Source organism: Limanda limanda, chromosome 3, assembly GCF_963576545.1.
Source record: "Limanda limanda chromosome 3, fLimLim1.1, whole genome shotgun sequence".
Taxonomy (NCBI): Eukaryota; Metazoa; Chordata; class Actinopteri; order Pleuronectiformes; family Pleuronectidae; genus Limanda; species Limanda limanda.
This window is the reverse complement of record NC_083638.1, coordinates 3,422,619-3,443,829: the sequence shown is the minus strand read 5'-3', so window position 1 is coordinate 3,443,829 and position 21,211 is coordinate 3,422,619. Positions and strand designations below refer to the sequence as shown.

Sequence of the window (21,211 nt, the reverse complement as noted above, 5' to 3'; positions counted from 1 at the left end):
ATAAATGCATTAATATTGAGTAATTGCACAAAAGCAGAAGTTTGCATGATAACTCTGCTGCAGAAATGACTTTTAATCAAATTTGATATTTTTTATTCAAAAGTTTTTAATGTTAATGTTGTAAATTTAATCATACTTAATTTAAAAAATATATTTTTCGTATAATATTGAGAAAGTGCAAGAAAGCGAACGTTTGTTGGTGATGAACACGAAGAGAAGATTCATCTGCTGGAAAGAAAATTTTGATTTTATGCCTCAGCTGGTTCAGACAAAAATGTGATAATTCAAAGATGGAAAAAAACCTTTCTGTTACATCTTCAAGTCCTTAATTTATATATACAAGTGTAATGCAGCAATACAAATCTGCTCCAGTACAAGTAAAAGTCTTGAATTTAAACCATCGCTGAAGTAAAAGTACAGAGCTTCTAACACAAACCTAGAAAAAGAGTCTGAAGAGTGAAGGACTGCATCTTGAAACAAGAAGTGAGTGATACAGGTCACTCTGGTCTGTCGATTAATAAGCTCTCAAATAAAGATGATGAATGGAAATGGAAAAAACAGACTAATGACGGCAGCGGTGGAACTTTTCACTTGGTATCAGAAAAAAACCCATAAACTGAAATTACCTGATATGACGAGTGCATCATTTCAGAGGTCACATGTTTTATATTTAAAATCTTAAATTGTCAAGTAACTTCAGGCTTAAGACTTAAGAATTCAGTTGAATAAATGTACTTAAACGGATAGTTCACCCAAAAATGTACATAAAGTACTTGACAATTGATGCACAACTGCCTCTGAACCACAAGATGGCGCAGTTTCACGTGGCTCCTGCACACCTTGTCCTCTCGTTGACTTTCATCATGTTTAATTCAACTTTAACTCTTATCTTAACTTCTTATAAAAAGCCTCTTGAGCTCCAAGTGCAGCTTTGATCTCTGGTTTCCGGTCACGTCATCGTCCTCCTCGCAGCACAGCAGCGGCAGCACCTGCCCCAGGCCCCGCCCACACGGGCATATTTTATGTTAATGAGCAGGTGCCTGGGCTCTTGAGGCTTGCGCCGGGCCCCCGGGGGGGAGATGCTGGTGGAGCAGCAGGAAGCTGCGGAGGGTTTTCACCAGGTGATGCTGTCCACACAGAACTGAGCCAGGAGCGACGCATGGATCCTCATCCGCTGACTCGAGGCTGGAAGAGGCTCCTCTTGTGTCTGGTCCTCAGCTACCAAGGTGAGTCAGGAGCTGAGAGGAAGAGGAGGAGATGAAGAGGAGGAGATGAAGATCCTGCTGCAGAGTCAGAGTCTCCTCTCCTCGTTTCCTTCTGTGTCTCCTCTGCTGTTTGAAGTTTGTGAAATTGGTTTAAATTGCAGTAAATAAGTTTCTCCATTGTAAATGTGTTGGTTTGTTAATTCTGTTTGATTCCAGCTCATCTTTCCTGGGCTGTTGACAGAGTGAACATCTCTAAATGGGATGAAGTGAATAAGTGAGTTTTTTTTTACTTTTATTTCAGACGTAAAGTTTTTCATATCTTTATCATTAATTATTATTTTATAAGTAAATAAGCAGGTGCTTGTGCAAAAGTTTGAGTTAATTGAGGATGCTTCAAAAATAATAAATCAATATGAGTAACTTCATATAAGATGCAGTCACCAGGAGTTTGTTCAGATCAGAGAACCTGAGGTTGTTCTTCTGTCTCCATGATGCGGAGATCAGATCAGACTCCTTGTTCTGCTGCGGTTCTTTATCACTCCTCATTAGGTCTCAATGTTCTGCTGCAGGGGGAAAGTTCAGAGTCCTCATTGATGATCTCGAGTGATAATCTAAAGTCACTTGAACTTTTGCACAGTACTGTTTACTGGATTTCCTGTTATTAAATGGTTATTCTCATATGTTAGAATTTAAATTGAGCTGTGAGTGAATATTTAAAGCAAAACTGATTAAAAAACATCTTTTGTTGTGTTTAAAAAATAGTGATTTGACTTTTGAACAGTTGCGAACACAGAACAAGCAACTTGAATATGTCAGCTAAGACTTTAGGAAAATTCACAAGAGCATTTCTTCAATTTGATACTTTATTTGATTCAATCTCAGACAAATTGTTCAAATAGAACCAATGTGGGTTCCATCCCTTGTTGTAACTTTGATTTATTAGTTTTAAACCAGTCGTATTTAGAGCAGCAGACTGTATTTGGTTGATATTTTTTTAATTTCTTGTTGGTTGGTGGGTTGGTGGGTTGGTGGTGTCCAGTGTGGTGGTTTGTGGTGTGCGGGGGGGGGGGGAACCTGCAGCGGTGAACAAACCTCCCCTTGTTCCCTCTGTCCCAGCAGCGGGAGCAGCAGGATAAAGCAGCAGAAATGGGACACCGCTTCCCAGGGAGGGCAGGTAGGCACCGAGCGCTGCTGCTGATGGAGCTGATCAGACGGCAAACACACAACCTCAGATCACACACACACTCACACACACACACATTATCTGCAACACTCACAATAATACACAGATCTGAAAAAAAAGATTTTAAAGATAAAAATCACATTATTCTTTCTTTCACTTTTCGTTCATGCTTCTGAGGGAAATTTGTTGTTTTGAACTCGGCTTGATAAACAGTTAATTACCAGCAAACACAATGTATATGCATTTCATCGATATATATATATATTAGCCTTTAAAAGAAATTCCTATTGTTGAAAATGATTTATTCCAATTAAATTATATATTGATTTTATTTTATGGTCCAGCCCGAACCCAATGTTTATTTATTTCCAGTATGGAGTTCCAATATTTTTGCTTTATGCTTGTATAAGATGAACAGTTATATATATATTTCAATAATTCAAATAAAAGTGATGGTTACAATCAAGGTGCAGGTTTTCAGAAATTACAATGAGCAGCTATTAGTTTAAATAATAACTACAAATTGATTTTATAATTCTGATCCAAGTTTCTGTGAAATACCTGTTTCTCCATTTTCTATAAAAAAACAGAAATGTCCCATGAGGTCCGGCTGCACCCAGAAGATACACAAACATCCACAAACTGATCATGTGCCTTAATCCCTTTGGATTTAATTATTTAAAGTACAAAAGTAAAATTCGCTCATGGTTGAGTCCTCCCCCCCCCCCGCTCAGAGACACACATGTGACATGTGAGTCCCAGCTGGGCTTTACAGTAGCTGCTCTGTTGTCTCTCTCTTTCCTCTATCGGAGCCCGAATCTGCCTGAATGTGGCCGCGGCCTTTGTGCGGCTTCGCTTTGGCCCAGAGAGGCGTGAGAATCCGCTGCAGAATATCAGAGCCGCACAGCAAACAAAGCAAATAGCAGCGAGCGGTCACAGGTCCCGCAGGTGGAAGAGTGCGGATGTATCTCGTGTCAGATCTTTATCCTGACATCTGGGTCGTCACTGTGTTTGAGTTCAACCAGCTCTTTTCTGATATCTGCTCTGAAACTGATCAGTGATTAATAATTCATAGCTACAAACCCTTTGAACCCACTTGCCATCTGCTTTATGAAACCCTCTGGTGTCAGTGCTCAGGAATCCAGGGAGGCTCAAAGTGCAGAAACAAAGTTCCAAAGATGCCACAATTTGATATCACAATACAAATTAAAGAATCAATCACACAAGTAGCCAATGTAAAAAAGATAAAAAAATATGTGTGGCTTGCATGTACACTGCAGAAAACACACAATGAATGATCCAGCACAAAAACATACACAAACACACCACATTAAAGAGACGTGAACACATGAGGACTCATCCTCACTCAGCATGAAAACAGACAAACCAAGAAGGGAAGTACTTTTAACTACACCAAAGCTGCTGTTACTGTATATTTTCATTTTCTGAGGAAAATCCAACAAAATGTATAGAATATTTCCCTTAATGTTGTATTCTTCGGAAGCAGATTGCACAACCTGTTTCTGCAGCTCAGTAACTCTGATCTGCAGAGGGAGTTCCAACTTTAGATCAACAGCCGACTCGATGCATGTCTCACACAACAGAGCACACACGGGAGTGGGTGTGGTTGGTCGACCTGGATGGGAAAGCGTTGTTGAGCAGTCACAGAGGAGTCGTTAGTGAAGACAGGATGACAGGTCTTTTCTCTTCGGCCTCGTCTTTTCCCACCGTCGCCCTTGTTTCCGTCCTCACTCGTCAGGACTGTGGTTTGGCAAAATAGTTGCGTAAGTCCGGGAGGAATTTATTTTGCACCGACAAAAGTTGTGGGCGTCCCTACATTTTTAATCAAATCTTGATTAATCTGTCACCCGAGAGCAGAGCTTGATAAGATATGAAAGTCGTGGAATTAATTCAAAGAATCAGATTGTGCGACAGGGACTTTGCTGCGTGAGATTTAACATATTTGGTTGACTGGTCACAGCAGCTGCATGAAATACCTGTTGATGATTTATTTTTCTTGTAGAACCTCGAGAACAAAGCTGCTGCGCTGGAAAACAGCAGTTCCTCCTCCAGCCGGACGGCCGCGTCCAACCAGACGTCCTCCAGCACAGAGAGGAAGCCGACGCCCACATGGACGCTCGGCTCTGACCAGTTGATTAGTTCATCAAGAACAGGATCATCCAGCCAATCACCAGGCAACACATCACAATACAACCAATCCCAAACCAACTCAGCCCCAATCAGCAAATCTGCAACAACTTTACCGAACCAATCACCAACCTCCACAGTACCAAGCAGCCAATCGCAAAGCAGAACACCATCACCTGTTAAATCACCAATTAGCTCAACACCATCCAGCCAATCCCCAACAGAGATAGAGCATAGCCAATCAGCAGCCACCACAGTACCAACCAGCCAATCGGCAAGCAGAACAACGCCACCCAGCCAATCACCAACAAGTACGGCATCAGCCAGAAAATCATCAGGCAGTACAACAGCCAGCCAAATACCAACCAGGACAGGACCAAATAGCCAATTAGAGGCTACCTCTGAAGTACGAGCTAGCCAATCACCACCAACCACAACACCAGCCGGCCAATCACCAACAACCACAACACCAGCCAGCCAATCACCATCAACCACAACACCAGCCAGCCAATCACCAACAACCACAACACCAGCCAGCCAATCACCATCAACCACAACACCAGCCGGCCAATCACCACCAACCACTACACCAGCCGGCCAATCACCACCAACCACAACACCAGCCAGCCAATCTACACAAACCACAACACCAGCCAGCCAATCACCAACAACCACAACACCAGCCGGCCAATCTACACCAACCGTAATATCAGTGAGTCAGCCACCAGATAACAATGCACCACCCATCACCTTATCTGACCATTCAGCAGTCAGCTCGGTGAAACCCATCCAATCACCACCGGGCCAATCAAGAACTGGCGCCAAAGCATCAAATCAATCATCTCCTGACCGATCATTAACCTCTATGGTGTCGGACGATAATTTCACAGCCAGCTCAGAAACTTCTCCCCACCTGTCATCGTACAGCCTAACGTCTCATAACCAATCAGGATCTAATGCAACACCTCTGGACCAATCACTGACGGGCTCAGATTCATCCAACAACTCGGCATCAACAGCCGACGGCGCCTTCGTCCCAGACCAGCGCCCGGTTAATGTTTCCCTCATCACGAGGCAGGTGAAGGAGGCCCTGAGGTCGTCGATTAGTCTGAGATCAGGTGAGTTCACCGAGGTCAAACTACCCATAGATATATATATATAAGGCTAGATGTCTCGGCCAACGTAGACCAACGTCCGCACATGGCGGCCATCTTGCTCCAGGCGGCTCGCCCACCCATAACATTGTGTTGTAGTGGTACGTACTTTTTAAATAACCATAACTTGCTCAATTTTCAACCGATTTTTAAACGGTTTGGTTTGTTATAAACGTCAGAGATGTAGTTATGTCACTGCATACTTATGAATAATTATGTTATTTTCTAAAAAATTTAATAATTTATGCAGTGTCATAACTACATCTCTGACGTTTATAACAAACCAAACCGTTTAAAAAATCGGTTGAAAATTGAGCAAGTTATGGTTATTTAAAAAGTACGTACCACTACGTACCACACGTTCGACTCCGTTAGTCGGCAGCACGGACGAGACATCTAGCCTTATATATATATATCTATGAAACTACCAACCAGGCCATGACAGTGCCCAAGGGCCCCTCATCCCTCCGGGGCAACAAAAGCCCCCCCCGTTAAATCCGTATCATTTGGGTCCGTCTTTAGAAATTTGCACCAGGACATTTATTTGATGTGTACTGAGACTTTTTAGTTTCACCCGTGTCCCATGCACTCACATGGAGGAGGGGGGGTATATGGCTAATACAGCGGTCAGCCGCCAGGCAGCTGTGTTACGTCTGTGGTTCCAACCGAGCAACAGACAAGGTCCCCCCCGACGGACGGAACAGCAGGGACACAGTGTTCATGTCGTTATCGAACCTGTGCTCGGGGGGGGGACGTGGCTCAGCGGGCCGACGAGCAGGAAGCCCACCGAGCAGATGGTGTTACTTGGTGGTGCGTTGAGTTGGGGGCGGGGCAAACAGATGGTACCTACAGACGTGAGCTGTTGATTCTCGAAGGCGGTCACGTGACTCAGCGGTTCCGAGCATGTGCACGTAAACGCTGGAGTAACTATCTAGATCGTCGTCCTTTAAGTCAAAGCTTAACCAAACCTTTATCGTACCACATTCCCCCGAGGTTATGGTTCAGTGTCTGTTTAGTATTTTTTATTCTTTTATGAATATATATTTTTTATGTGGTTTTTTTTAATTGCGAAGCACTTTGTAACTAAGTTTGGAGAAGTGCTTTATAAATTCAGATATAGTCATTGTTATTTTTTAGCTCCCACTATTCAGGCGCCCAGAAACCGAAGCTGAGAGGATGAGTTGATCCATGAATTTGTCAAATTACATCAAATACATTTTTTATCAATTTTCATAATTGATTAAACTCCACTGGTAACAACTTCCTAAATCTTCGTATAATATCTGTTGATTTCGCAGTTTTCTCTGACAGTGAACTCAGCAAAGTTTCCACTTTAATACGATTATGTTAATATGTTGATTTGCTATTTGCTGACATTTTATTTGCTGAACAATCAGTTAATATTTAGAGCAAGTAGTTGTCGGATGTAGTGAAGTTTTATGGAATGGTACTAATGAGCTTTTGAGTATGGGGGTCTAGGGGTCTGGGGCTCTGGAGGTCTCGGGGTCTGGGGCTCTGGGGGTCCGGGGGTCTGGGGGTCTTGGGCTATGGAGGTCTGTGCCCCTGGACATTTGTCAGCCTGTAACCAGTGTTTGAAATTGATAAATGATGTAAGTAATTCCCTGTTTTGTGTAGTAATTGTGTATTTGTTGGTTCTCTCTCAGCGGAGCCGTGTGAGTCTCCCTGTCTGAACGGAGGTCAGTGCGTCCAGTCGGGGTCATGTGACTGCAGCTTGTATCAGGCCACTGGACACAGATGTCAAACTGGTAAAAAACCACACACCCGATGTTTGCCTTTTTTAAAAACCCATGTGACTCAGTGTCAGACCAACGCTGTCCTCTTGTGTCCTGTGTCTCAGTCCCGAACCCCGGCTTCGAGAGGGAGATGACCTGCAGGTCGTGGGGTCAGTACAACTTCGAGACCTTCGACGGCCTTTACTTCCACTTCCCCGGCCGCTGCACGTACACTCTGCTGAGGGACTGCGAGGAAACGGCTCAGGCCGGCATCGTGGTCCAGGTCAGTCCAGACTCACCAGCACCAGGACACAATAAATCCCCCCCCGATCAGACGCTGCTCAGAGGGTCTCGCTTCGACACCTGCGTCCAGCCGGGGAGAGTTTGGACTCCTGCTCCAGAGCCCGAGGAAAAGATTTACTCTGAAGATTAGTGAAAGCTATCTGGTTATTAGAGTCAATTACCATTAAATACTGCAATTACCCACAATCCCCTGAAAGCATCTGCAACAGACGGGGACTTTGTTCTCCTGGACACTGTAGCCGTGGACGGGAAAACTAAAACCACACAGGGAACATGAAAAGATCCATATTCATCATGATTAGTGACAATATATTAATGGACAGCATAAATAATCAGAAGCCTTTCATGAGCAGAAAGAAAATAACGAAACTGCTGCAAGTTGAACTGGAAAGACACGAGAGACATTTGAGATGAAACACTTTCATCGAGTTACTTTATCCGCTCACCACAGGAAAGAGCTTTTAAAGTGTAGAACCAGGGCTGGGCCATAATGCCAACAATCATATCCAGATAGATAGATAGATAGATAGATAGATAGATAGATAGATGGATGGATGGATGGATGGATGGATGGATGGATGGATGGATGGATGGATGGATGGATGGATGGATGGATGGATGGATGGATGGATGGATGGATGGATGGATGGATGGATGGATGGATAGAAAGATAGATCGATAGATAGATAGATAGATAGATAGATAGATAGATAGATAGATAGATAGATAGATAGATAGATAGATAGATAGATAGATAGATAGATAGATAGAAAGAAAGATAGATAGATAGATAGATAGATAGATAGATAGATAGATAGATAGATAGATAGATAGATAGATAGATAGATAGATAGATAGATAGATAGATAGATAGATACATAGATAGATAGAGAGATAGATACATAGATAGATAGATAGATAGATAGATAGATAGATAGATAGATAGATAGATAGATAGATAGATAGATAGATAGATAGATAGATAGATAGATAGATAGATAGATAGATAGATAGATAGATAGATAGATAGATAGATAGATAGATAGATACATAGATAGATAGAGAGATAGATACATAGATACATAGATAGATAGATAGATAGATAGATAGATAGATAGATAGATAGATAGATAGATAGATAGATAGATAGATAGATAGATAGATAGATAGATAGATAGATAGATAGATAGATAGATAGATAGATAGATAGATAGATAGATAGATAGATAGATGGATAGAGAGAAAGGGAGAGAGGGGAGAATTGCGATAGATAGATAGATAAATAGATGAATGGATGGATGGATTGATAGATAGATAGATAGATAGATAGATAGATAGATAGATAGATAGATAGATAGATAGATAGATAGATAGATAGATAGATAGATAGATAGATAGATAGATAGATAGATAGATAGATAGATAGATAGATAGATAGATAGATAGATAGATAGATAGATAGATTACTTTATTCATCCCCGAAGGGAAATTAAGTCGTCATAGCAGCCGGTATCTTTGAATACAATAAAATACAATACAATAGAATAAAATAAAAAATATTGAGGTAGAAAGAATAAAAACAGAAACACAAGATAAATAGGTAGATAAGGTGCAGTGGCAAGATGATGGTAATAGTACTGATGATATGATGGTAATGTTATTGTTAGACAGTATACAAAAATAGTACAGTATATATAGTATATAATATAACATAACATATATTTATATATGATAGTAATTATACCAATATAATAGCAGTATATAGTAATAATGGCAGCAACAGTATATGTAATAATAATAGTAAATATAATAATAATAATAATAATAACATGTACACATGTATAAATATGTGTATATAGACTTATATATACAAAGAATACACAGAGAAATGACATAATAATGTTCATGTCAGTCTTCATCGATAATTATCACACTATATACGTCCCATTATTATTTCTGTCAGGTTTAAAGTCTGAATGACAAACAGATCAATTATGTTCTATATCCACTCACTGTGCTTATAAGCAATGAGTTGATAAATATTGGACTTTTGTAAATAATTATCCAATAATTGCTGATAATGTTTTATTGCTCAGTCCTAGACATGACTGATATTATACTAGATTGTTCATAATGTTGTGATTTCTGTGGCAGAAATCTTCAAAAAACAGCTGAGAACTATAGAGCAACTCCAACAGGAGTAAATGGAGAATTTGTTGGGAACTATATCTGAATTCACATTTGGATTAATTCTAAATCGTCCACACGTCACATGGATCAAATCCCACTTTGTTGCTTTCAGGTCCACAATGATCCAGACTGTGGCGCCGCTCCTTACGCCTGCCAACGCTCAGTCAGCCTCTTCCTGCCGTGGGAGGGCGAGGTCCGGCTGCACGCCACCAACGTGACCTTCAAAGGTCAAAGGTCAGCCGTGGAGCAGACAAAACCTTATATTTATCAATGCATTTATCTATTTCAGCATTTTCATTTCCTTTATTTCCCTTTTTCCTCTTCAGTGTGCAGCTGCCTCATCACATCCACGACCTGCAGCTGGAGCGGATCTCCCAGTACGTGCTGGTCACGCGGCGGCACGGCTTCACGTTGGCCTGGGACGGACGCAGCGGCTCCGTCTACATCAAGCTCAGCCCGGAGTTCGTGGGCAGGACCTGCGGCATGTGTGGAAACTTCAACGCAGACGTCCAGGACGACCTGAAGACCAGCTACGGTGCGACGCCACGGCTGAAGCTTGATGCCTCGGTTACACTTCAGAGTGTGGGGGTTTAATTCAATGTTAATCATTGTTAATTCAATGTTAATCATTGAATTAACAAATTCAATGATTGATGTTACTAAGAAACTCAATTGAGTGAGTGATATTTAGCAATTCAAGGTCATACATAGAACTTGAATTAAGAAATAAAACCCTTTACATAAAATACAAACAAAAACATTCATCTTTTCTGCGTTGTTTATTCTATAAATGAAAGGTTATCATATCAGCAACATAAACCCTGATGCTGCTGTGTCTATGAAAAATAAATATATCTTTTAGCTTAATAATAAATCAAGGAAAAATACATATTGTAGATATATATAGTGATTCCATTTTAATTCAAACCTGTGGCTGTGAAAAATGATCAGCAGTGAAGTGAAGCTTATGTAATTTCAGTCCAACGCTTTTATTAAACATTAAACTCTCTCTCTCTCTCTCTCCCTCCCTCTCTCTCCCCCCCCCTCTCTCTCTCTCTCTCTCTCTCTCTCTCTCTCTCTCTCTCTCTCTCTCTCTCTCTCTCTCTCTCCCCCTCTCTCTCTCTCTCTCTCTGACAGGCGTCCTGACTCGTGAGGTAGAACTGTTTGGGAACAGCTGGGTGGAGGCGGAGCCACATCAGGCCCGATGTCCCTCGGTGCCGTCTGGCTTCTCCTCACCTTGTGTCGGAGTCGACGCTCACGTGCTGCTGGTAATGTGTCCTCTGACATTCACATGAAACACAACAAAGAAATGTGTTAACTCAAATAACCACATTGGTATGTTTTTCAAGAAAACAGGCTCAATAGGCTTAAATATAATTGTTAAGTTTTTCTGGAACACAAAGTGTCGATTGTCTCTATTGAATTTAATGACATGACTGAATACTGTGTGAGGACAGGAAGTGATTCCTCCTGTTTCAGAAGTGTTCAGATGATGAAGTGTCGGTGTGGACTGACCACGTCTGTGTGTGTTTCTGCAGAAAGTGGAGCAGGTGTGTGCGATGCTGCTGGATCATCCGTTTCAGAGCTGCCACGACTTTGTCAGTCCGCTGTCGTTCATGGCCGGCTGCTCCAACGACCTCTGCCTGTAAGAACCAATCCCTTCATCGATCCCTGGTTGAAGATGATCTTCCTTCAATGAAGAATTCTGAATTTGTCCATAATTATCAATGCGTTTGCAGCGTTTCCCACAGAAATAAATCAATGTGAAATGTTCTTGGTTCATTAAGAAGATGTGACGGGACAAACCAGAATATGGGGCTCACACACACACACACACACACACACACACACACACACACACACACACACACACACACACACACACACACACACACACACACACACACACACACACACACACACACACACACACACACACACATTATGAATGGGAAACGCTGCTTTGTAATGTTGGGGATCTTCTGTCCGAGTCTGTGAAGACGACGGAGAGCATTTGATTTGATTTAATTTGTTTATTAATTTATTTATGAAAAAAGAAGAAGGGAGAAGCAATGCCGCCTCTCCAGCTCAAATCTATATCAATACGTCAATAATTAAATTCAAATGTTTGTTGCTGTGTTGCAGGTCGGGCCCCAGCGGTGAGGTGGTGTGCCAGGTGTTCAGCGAGTACGCCCGGGCCTGCGCCCACGCCGACCAGCCACTGCACGACTGGAGGCAGCACATTCCTCACTGTGGTACCTTCCTCCACGTGTCTTTACGATAGCTGCACATATAGATTACACAATTAGTTTAATGTCCTCGCAATATCTGTATCCATATCTATAGGTTGTGATTAAAAGATTTCAGTCGTCATTATTATGAGATCCTCATCATGGATTTGTGCAAAGTCGAGATTTGGAAGTGGCTTCTTGTGGTAGATTACTATTCAATACAGTTAAGTTTAACAGTGTTTGGTGTTTTGATTGTGTTAAAATGGAATTATACAAGTAACTCAAGAAACCGTGACTTACACAAAGTGCGGCAAGTCAAGTTGAACAGTGAATATTACGCAAATTACTACGGTTTGACTTATATATACTCAGAAATATTATTTATATACATGGGATATGTGCACTGGTGAGAGACACACAGTGGCATGAAAAAATTCAAATCAAATATCACAAAATGTCATAAAATCATAATCAAACCAAATCAAATGACTGAAAACCCATCAAAATAGTTTTCAGCAGTCAGGTGTTGGCTAAAAAAAAAAGCATACAGGGAACTTATATAACAACAAAGTAACACAAATTCTTACATTTTAGCACATTTTTATATATAGATTGTTAGTTTGTAATTTATCAGTGTAGCAGATTTATTTCCAACTCACTCGTTGTATCCGGTGTTGAATCAGCTCTGAGATCAGTTTGGATTCTCTGACTTCATCTTCTTGTTGTGTGGATGTGTTTGCTACGTGATCAAACCCCTTCACCTGCTAACGTCAGGTTTGGCAGAAGCAGTTTTTCACATGTGGTGTTTCCCTCCTGCGGCCAGCGAGGCCGTGTCCTCTCGGTCTGCAGTACAGGGAATGTATCAGCTGCTGCCCGGAGTCCTGCAGCCTGGAGCGGACGTGCATCGACAGCAAGCTGGCCTGTTTGGACGGATGCTACTGTCCCGATGGTCAGTTCCTACTCAAACCACTTCGTCCTTTCTAGAAAGAAGTGTTTCATCTTCCAGTCGGTATCCTATGTGGGAGGATCTGTGTCATCTCAGGGGGAATATCAGGAGATCCACCTGTGTTAGAACGTTATAAGTTATAAGTTCTGTATCAGTTTCAGCGATAATTAAATATTTAATCTCTCACCTTGTCAGCAACACATTATTAAAGATTATTAAAGATTTTGAAGAGATAAAGATTGTTGAATCTATCGGAAAGAAAAGAACAACACAGACTTGGAGGAAACCGTCTCGTTGATGGAGGAGAATGTGTTTTATTCAAAGAGATTTCAAGTCACAAATAGATTTGAAGATGATTTTGAATCCAGGAGTACAACTCATTATTTCCTTAATAATTGTCCAACTTTATCCTTCTATTATTATTATTATTATCACCGTCTCCTCAATTATGACTTTATTCCTGACATCTCAATCCAGATCTGCTCCTAATCAAACAGACATAAGCAGAAACCCGTTCATCTTCCTCTTTGTTTTACATTTGACTCCAGATGACATGAGGCTGTTTGTCTCCTCAGGTCTGATCTACGAGGACGGAGGTTGTGTGACGCCCACCGAGTGTCCCTGCGAGTTCCACGGCATGTTCTACCCGTCGGGACAGACGCTGCAGGAGGAATGCAACAACTGGTGAGAAGAGTTCAACATCTCTCACCTCACACGTCCGCACAACACGTGGCTGATGTTTAATGTTCTATTGAAATAGTTTTTACGCTTTAACACACATTATTTCTCACAAAACCTTGTCTCCTTTGCGTTTGAATGAAGCCCAGTTGTTTGTTGCATCACATGTTATCATCACGTATGTAAAACAAAATCAGTGTATTGTCCTCGCAGTGTGTTTAATCTCCTCAGATCTGAGCACCTGGACTCACTGTGTCCAGCTTCTATCAGTGATCAGCTCAGGCTTTCATGTTCTCCACCTGCTCTTTGTTTCAGCACGTGCTCGGGTGGAGTGTGGAACTGCACCGACTACAGCTGCCCAGGTTTGTGCCCTCTCTCTGTGGGGGGGGGGGTTCACCACAGATTGGTAGATTCATTTATTACAAACCGGAGATGCTCTCAACACGTCAGCTTCTCCTCACTGTCCAATAAGTGTTGACATTTGTCTTAGTTGAACCAAGAGAGAAGACGTCTTTCTACGTAGGAGATGGTTTCCTAACTTTGGGAACTCGGAGGAAAAAAGTTCTTTAATTGATGGAAGCCAAAGGGTTTTCAGTAAAGAGCGACAGAGAAGGAGTCGTCCTAGTTCTAGAGAAGGAAAAGAGGAGGAGAAGAAAGTGAGAAAGAAAGATGATGCTTGTCCTAAAGAACTTTTACCGACTTTAAGTCAAGAAATCTGGCAAAATAATCAGAAAATCAACACCTACATTTAGTGTTAGTTCTGTTGGAATTTCCATCCGTCCACTGCAGCTGTTTGAATGTTACGTTGTGCACATGGAGATAAATGGTGATTATGATTCTCCAGTAGGATTATTAATAGAAAGGAACAGTAAGTTCAGATATTTGTGTTAAAATGTCACGAGTAGAAGTAAAAAGTCGCCAGAAAACCAGAGAGAGAAATATGAGAAAAACTCATATTAGGTACACATGCTAGTATTTGTACTTCATCACACCTCTGATACAGTATTTGTGTCTCTGCAGGCGAGTGCTCGGTTACTGGTGATATGTTCTTTCAGTCGTTTGACGGGCGGATCTTCACTTTTCCCGCGACGTGTCAGTACGTCCTCGCCAAGAGTCGGAACTCCGGAAAGTTCACGGTCACCATCCAGAACGCCCCCTGTGGAGCCGTGAGTTACTGCATCCACAACAAACATGGTTACTGCTGACTTGTGACTCTCTTGTCTCGCTCCCTCAAACCTCTGGACGGACTCCACAGGTTTGTGCAGTTTGTCATGTAGATCATATCGTTGTGTAACTGCTGCGTAATCCCTGCTGAGTCCAGGAGGCTTCGAATGGAAACGTCTCGATCAAACCGGGAGATAATGAAACATGAAAAAGCTTCCTCTGATTTCCCAGCAGCCTTTGAGCCGCTCGGCAAAGCAGAGGGAGGAGGCGAGATATAAGATGTCGCACTCATCAGAGCAGGGGGGGGGGGGGGGGGTCCGGGACCTCTCACAGCCAAGTGAACAGCATTACCTTCTCAGGCCTCAGGAGTGACAGAGCTGTGCCCGGCTTTGTAGTGCAGCGGGAGGTGAAGAGAGGCGGTGGGTGGGGGGGTGGGGGGGGTCAGGACAGAGAGAAGGTTATGCGAAAACAGGAGATGAACGATGGGAAGAGTAGACGGGGTAAGGGGGTGGGGGAGGGGGGTGTTAAAACGTCTGTGAGGATCCTGCCGCTCATGAAAGAGACGATTCATGGAGCTGGATCGTTTACTGTCAGCGACGAGGCCAAGTCTCCAGTCGAGGTTTGAACCTCAGAGGTGTTTGAGTCCAGTTTAGAGACATCAGTGAGTTTTAATTACACGTGTTCATGTATTCATACAAATATGATTCACTCTCGGACGATTTCTGTTTCTTTTTACCCTGATGATTCTCGTCTGAATGCTCGTGACACACGTCCAGAGATTAAGATCTGATCAGTTTTATGCAACTAAAATGAATGAAGCTGCTTTCAGACCTGAACTCTGGGTTCATTCATCAGAGTTCAGGTCTGAAAGCAGCTTCATTCAGGAGCTGTTGGTCCAGGTCAGTGGCTCCGGACTTTCTACGGAGTTTGTTTCACAGACATTTTGAGAAACTCCCTCCCTATTAGATCTGTCACACGCCTCAAATCATTGTTAAAGACACATCTCTTCTCTTTAGACTTCTTTTCGAGTTGAGAATGTTATTATCCCAGCAGATTTTATTTTATTTTCCTCAGTATTATGATATAATGGGAATTGCTGTTTTCTTGTTGTACCTTTCACTTTTTAAAGCACTTTGTTAAACCAAGTTGTTTTAAATGTGCTTTATAAATAAGAAGATCAGGTAATAGATCCATGAGTCTGACGCTTACCAGACACTAAAACTACACGAGTACAGTAATTGTCCCTCCTTGTCACAAGAGGATACAGAGAAGAAATACTCCAAACACATTAACACACTCTTCTGTGCGTGTCACATTGTGTGTGCTGTTGTGTGTCTGGGGAAATGCCAGCATCTCTCATCAAACCGTCTTTTCCTCAATTGCAGAACCTGGACGGGTCCTGCATCCAGTCGGTGAACCTGGTCATCGACGAGGATCCGAGGACGGAGATAACGCTGAGTCATGTCGGGGAGGTTTTCATGGGGCAACAGTACCGCATCTCCCTGCCGTACTCTGACGGTAACGTCCTCATCTTCTATCACCCGCCAGCATTGTTCACTTCTCTGCATTGTGTCGCACAAAATTGACAAACCTTTTCCTCACTGTCCTATAAGTGTTGACATTTGTCTTAGTTGAACCAAGAGAGAAGACATCTTTCTACGTAGGAGATTGTTTCCTAACTTTGGGAACCCGGAGGGAAAAAAGTTCTTTAATGCTTGGAAGAAAAAGGGTTTTCAGTAAAGAGCGACAGAGAAGGAGTCGTCCTAGTTGTAAGGGAGGAAAAGAGGAGGAGAAGAAAGTGAGAAAGAAAGATGACGGTTGTCCTGAGAAACTTTCACCGACTTTAAGCCAAGAAATCTAGCAAAATAATCAGAAAATCAACACCTACATTTAGAACTCGTTCTGCTCGTTCTGCTGACGGTAACGTCCTCTTCTTCTCTCACCCGCCAGCATTGTTCACTTCTCTGCATTGTGTCGCACAAAATTGACAAACCTTTTCCTCACTGTCCTATAAGTGTTGACATTTGTCTTAGTTGAACCAAGAGAGAAGACATCTTTCTACGTAGGAGATTGTTTCCTAACTTTGGGAACCCGGAGGGAAAAAAGTTCTTTAATGCTTGGAAGAAAAAGGGTTTTCAGTAAAGAGCGACAGAGAAGGAGTCGTCCTAGTTGTAAGGGAGGAAAAGAGGAGGAGAAGAAAGTGAGAAAGAAAGATGACGGTTGTCCTGAGAAACTTTCACCGACTTTAAGCCAAGAAATCTAGCAAAATAATCAGAAAATCAACACCTACATTTAGAACTCGTTCTGCTCGTTCTGCTGACGGTAACGTCCTCTTCTTCTCTCACCCGCCAGCATTGTTCACTTCTCTGCATTGTGTCGCACAAAATTGACAAACCTTTTCCTCACTGTCCTATAAGTGTTGACATTTGTCTTAGTTGAACCAAGAGAGAAGACATCTTTCTACGTAGGAGATTGTTTCCTAACTTTGGGAACCCGGAGGGAAAAAAGTTCTTTAATGCTTGGAAGAAAAAGGGTTTTCAGTAAAGAGCGACAGAGAAGGAGTCGTCCTAGTTGTAAGGGAGGAAAAGAGGAGGAGAAGAAAGTGAGAAAGAAAGATGACGGTTGTCCTGAGAAACTTTCACCGACTTTAAGCCAAGAAATCTAGCAAAATAATCAGAAAATCAACACCTACATTTAGAACTCGTTCTGCTCGTTCTGCTGACGGTAACGTCCTCTTCTTCTCTCACCCGCCAGCATTGTTCACTTCTCTGCATTGTGTCGCACAAAATTGACAAACCTTTTCCTCACTGTCCTATAAGTGTTGACATTTGTCTTAGTTGAACCAAGAGAGAAGACATCTTTCTACGTAGGAGATTGTTTCCTAACTTTGGGAACCCGGAGGGAAAAAAGTTCTTTAATGCTTGGAAGAAAAAGGGTTTTCAGTAAAGAGCGACAGAGAAGGAGTCGTCCTAGTTGTAAGGGAGGAAAAGAGGAGGAGAAGAAAGTGAGAAAGAAAGATGACGGTTGTCCTGAGAAACTTTCACCGACTTTAAGCCAAGAAATCTAGCAAAATAATCAGAAAATCAACACCTACATTTAGAACTCGTTCTGCTCGTTCTGCTGACGGTAACGTCCTCTTCTTCTCTCACCCGCCAGCATTGTTCACTTCTCTGCATTGTGTCGCACAAAATTGACAAACCTTTTCCTCACTGTCCTATAAGTGTTGACATTTGTCTTAGTTGAACCAAGAGAGAAGACATCTTTCTACGTAGGAGATTGTTTCCTAACTTTGGGAACCCGGAGGGAAAAAAGTTCTTTAATGCTTGGAAGAAAAAGGGTTTTCAGTAAAGAGCGACAGAGAAGGAGTCGTCCTAGTTGTAAGGGAGGAAAAGAGGAGGAGAAGAAAGTGAGAAAGAAAGATGACGGTTGTCCTGAGAAACTTTCACCGACTTTAAGCCAAGAAATCTAGCAAAATAATCAGAAAATCAACACCTACATTTAGAACTCGTTCTGCTCGTTCTGCTGACGGTAACGTCCTCTTCTTCTCTCACCCGCCAGCATTGTTCACTTCTCTGCATTGTGTCGCACAAAATTGACAAACCTTTTCCTCACTGTCCTATAAGTGTTGACATTTGTCTTAGTTGAACCAAGAGAGAAGACATCTTTCTACGTAGGAGATTGTTTCCTAACTTTGGGAACCCGGAGGGAAAAAAGTTCTTTAATGCTTGGAAGAAAAAGGGTTTTCAGTAAAGAGCGACAGAGAAGGAGTCGTCCTAGTTGTAAGGGAGGAAAAGAGGAGGAGAAGAAAGTGAGAAAGAAAGATGACGGTTGTCCTGAGAAACTTTCACCGACTTTAAGCCAAGAAATCTAGCAAAATAATCAGAAAATCAACACCTACATTTAGAACTCGTTCTGCTCGTTCTGCTGACGGTAACGTCCTCTTCTTCTCTCACCCGCCAGCATTGTTCACTTCTCTGCATTGTGTCGCACAAAATGGCCGTCCCTCCGAGTAATACTCACTTGTCACATGACTGTGGCGCTGTGGTGACGGCCTTTTGTGCTGAACTGTGTGAGAATGATCTGACTTAACCCAACAACAAGCACAACAGTTCACGCTCTGATACAAACATATTCTAGATTGTCAGGTTTTATTCTTGCAGAAGCTTTAATGCACAGTTTCAGAGAAAGAGAAAAAGAAATAGAATCTGAAAGCACAAAGATAAACAGATGCAAAAACTAAACTGAAACAATTAGTAGATGTAAATGTATTTTCAAGAGATTTTAAAAAAGATTTTTTATTGACTTCAACATCTTGTCCCGTGCAGACGTCTTCCAGATCCAGGAGCTGTCGTCCATGTTCCTCCAGGTGACGACGGCGTTCGGCCTGCGGCTGCAGTACAGCTGGAAGGAGTTCCGTCTCTACCTGCAGGCCGACGAGCACTGGACGGACGACACGGTGGGGCTGTGCGGCACCTTCAACGGGAACATCCAGGACGACTTCCTGTAAGTGGGTTTGTCGGATACTCTTTAACCCCCCCCCAACCGTCGATAATGAGTGCATTACCGTTACAGAGGCAGAGGGCGAGGTGATGGCGAGGTGCTCTCTCTCTCTCTCTTTGTAAAGCACTCTGGTCGGGCGGCTCGGCATCAAACGCTCGCTCAGTGATCAGCTCTTTAAGTCGAGCCAGAGGAGCGACCACTCGACACTTCAACAAGGAGCCGACTGTTAGCGAGAGGAGCTGGAGCGTGTCCCGAGGACGAGCGTGAAGGGCGGATGTGTCTAACAGCTGTAAATGGATACTCATCACTGAAGTGGCCGTTTGCTGCTGGACAGAAAAACTCAAGGAACTGAACTCTGATTATTATTTATTTATTTCGTTGTTTTATTAGTGAGAAGAATTTCACTTCGGGCTTATTCCTCCACGAGGCCCAACAGTTCCTCTCGTCAAGATCCATGAATTACTCTTCAATGTTCAAGAAGTATTGTGATGGCTGATCCTGTATGTGGACAATGACTGTGGACTATAGTGGATCCGATCTTGATGCTGGATCGTGATCTTGCTACTGACCAGAGACTGATGCAGCAGGACTGCTTGACTTATAGTATTGAAGTTATCCTTCAAAATGTTTACCCTCATCAATGCTGCTAAAAACTTTAATCCTGATGATGTTTTCCTACACTTGACATCTGTTGCACTTGTGTCCATCCTGGGAGACGGATCCTCACATGTGTCGCTCTCTGAGGTTTCTACGTATTTTTACCTGTTAAAAGGTTTTTAGTAGTTGTTCCTGACTCTTGTTGAGGGTTAAGGACAGAGGATGTCTCACCATGTTAAAGCCCTGTGAGTCAAACTGTGATTTGTGGATATGGGCTATACAAATAAAATTTGATTGATTGATTGATTGATGTGGCCCATGCAGCGAACAAAAACCAAACATGAGAATCTATCAGTGGCTGTGTCTCAGTTCTACCCAGCCCTTGAAGACCTTGAGTCCAAACCGAAGTGAGACGTTCTGGTCAACTGTGGTTTTCCTGATCGGCGTCCCCGGCTCGTCGAGAACGTTTTATGTGATACCCAAGCGTTGGACATCTCCTCCCTATCCGGCGCCAATTGTCTTTGGCTAGTCACTGAGGCGCGATGAATCCTGGGGTAGATTTGTCCGTTGTTCAGCGATGGAAGGACGCGTCTGTCTGCAGCATTTGAGGGAGAGTTTCAAACAACTCGGTCTCGAAAGCCCCAGAATAGAGACACAGGCATCAACAGAGGTAGTGCCCTCCAGCCTCTAATTCTAAATCAGATGTCAAACGGGTGTAAACCAGCTGATCGATGACGGGAGGTCGAGGCCGACAGAGCTGCTGAGGTGTCAAAACTACATTTTACATTTGTGTGGAAAACCTTCTCCAGATTGGCTTCGTTCGACTTCTCCAGATTCCCTTCAAATCTTGCTGATCTGTCACTGAAGTCACTGGAACAGTTTTGCTTTCCGTCTCTTGACTTCTGTCCCAACCTTTTGCCAGATGCTGACAAGTTCGAAATGAGTAACATCAGGTTGCTCTCATTGAACTTCTTTAATTAAAGACACAATTCTGGTCTTTGTTGAAAAGAACAGTCCGAATGAGAAGTGTTTACAGGAATCCCTCATTCCTAATTTATGATCAAGAAAAACATCAGTTTGGATAAATGCGCCTACAGAGGTGGATAAGAAAATCTAAACCTTAAAAACACAGCAGAGAATAGCACAAACCAAATCATACACTCGTAACTGCAGTTGCAC

At 42.5% G+C, this 21,211-nt stretch overlaps 1 protein-coding gene across 1 annotated transcript in view; it reads left to right on the top strand.

Annotated features, from left to right (window-relative positions):
* The first annotated feature begins 1,159 nt into the window (after positions 1-1,159).
* otog (otogelin) overlaps positions 1,160-21,211 on the top strand; it is a 60,353-nt gene continuing 40,301 nt past the window's right edge. Inside the window, exons 1-18 of the mRNA XM_061068569.1 lie at positions 1,160-1,226; positions 1,422-1,479; positions 2,322-2,379; positions 4,412-4,874; positions 5,010-5,654; positions 7,355-7,456; positions 7,549-7,706; positions 10,029-10,150; positions 10,243-10,451; positions 11,054-11,184; positions 11,455-11,561; positions 12,062-12,171; positions 12,971-13,096; positions 13,669-13,777; positions 14,087-14,133; positions 14,792-14,937; positions 16,321-16,453; positions 19,261-19,438. Of these exons, the coding sequence (XP_060924552.1) occupies positions 1,160-1,226; positions 1,422-1,479; positions 2,322-2,379; positions 4,412-4,874; positions 5,010-5,654; positions 7,355-7,456; positions 7,549-7,706; positions 10,029-10,150; positions 10,243-10,451; positions 11,054-11,184; positions 11,455-11,561; positions 12,062-12,171; positions 12,971-13,096; positions 13,669-13,777; positions 14,087-14,133; positions 14,792-14,937; positions 16,321-16,453; positions 19,261-19,438 (2,969 nt within the window). The remainder of the gene's footprint in view (positions 1,227-1,421; positions 1,480-2,321; positions 2,380-4,411; positions 4,875-5,009; positions 5,655-7,354; positions 7,457-7,548; positions 7,707-10,028; positions 10,151-10,242; positions 10,452-11,053; positions 11,185-11,454; positions 11,562-12,061; positions 12,172-12,970; positions 13,097-13,668; positions 13,778-14,086; positions 14,134-14,791; positions 14,938-16,320; positions 16,454-19,260; positions 19,439-21,211) is intronic.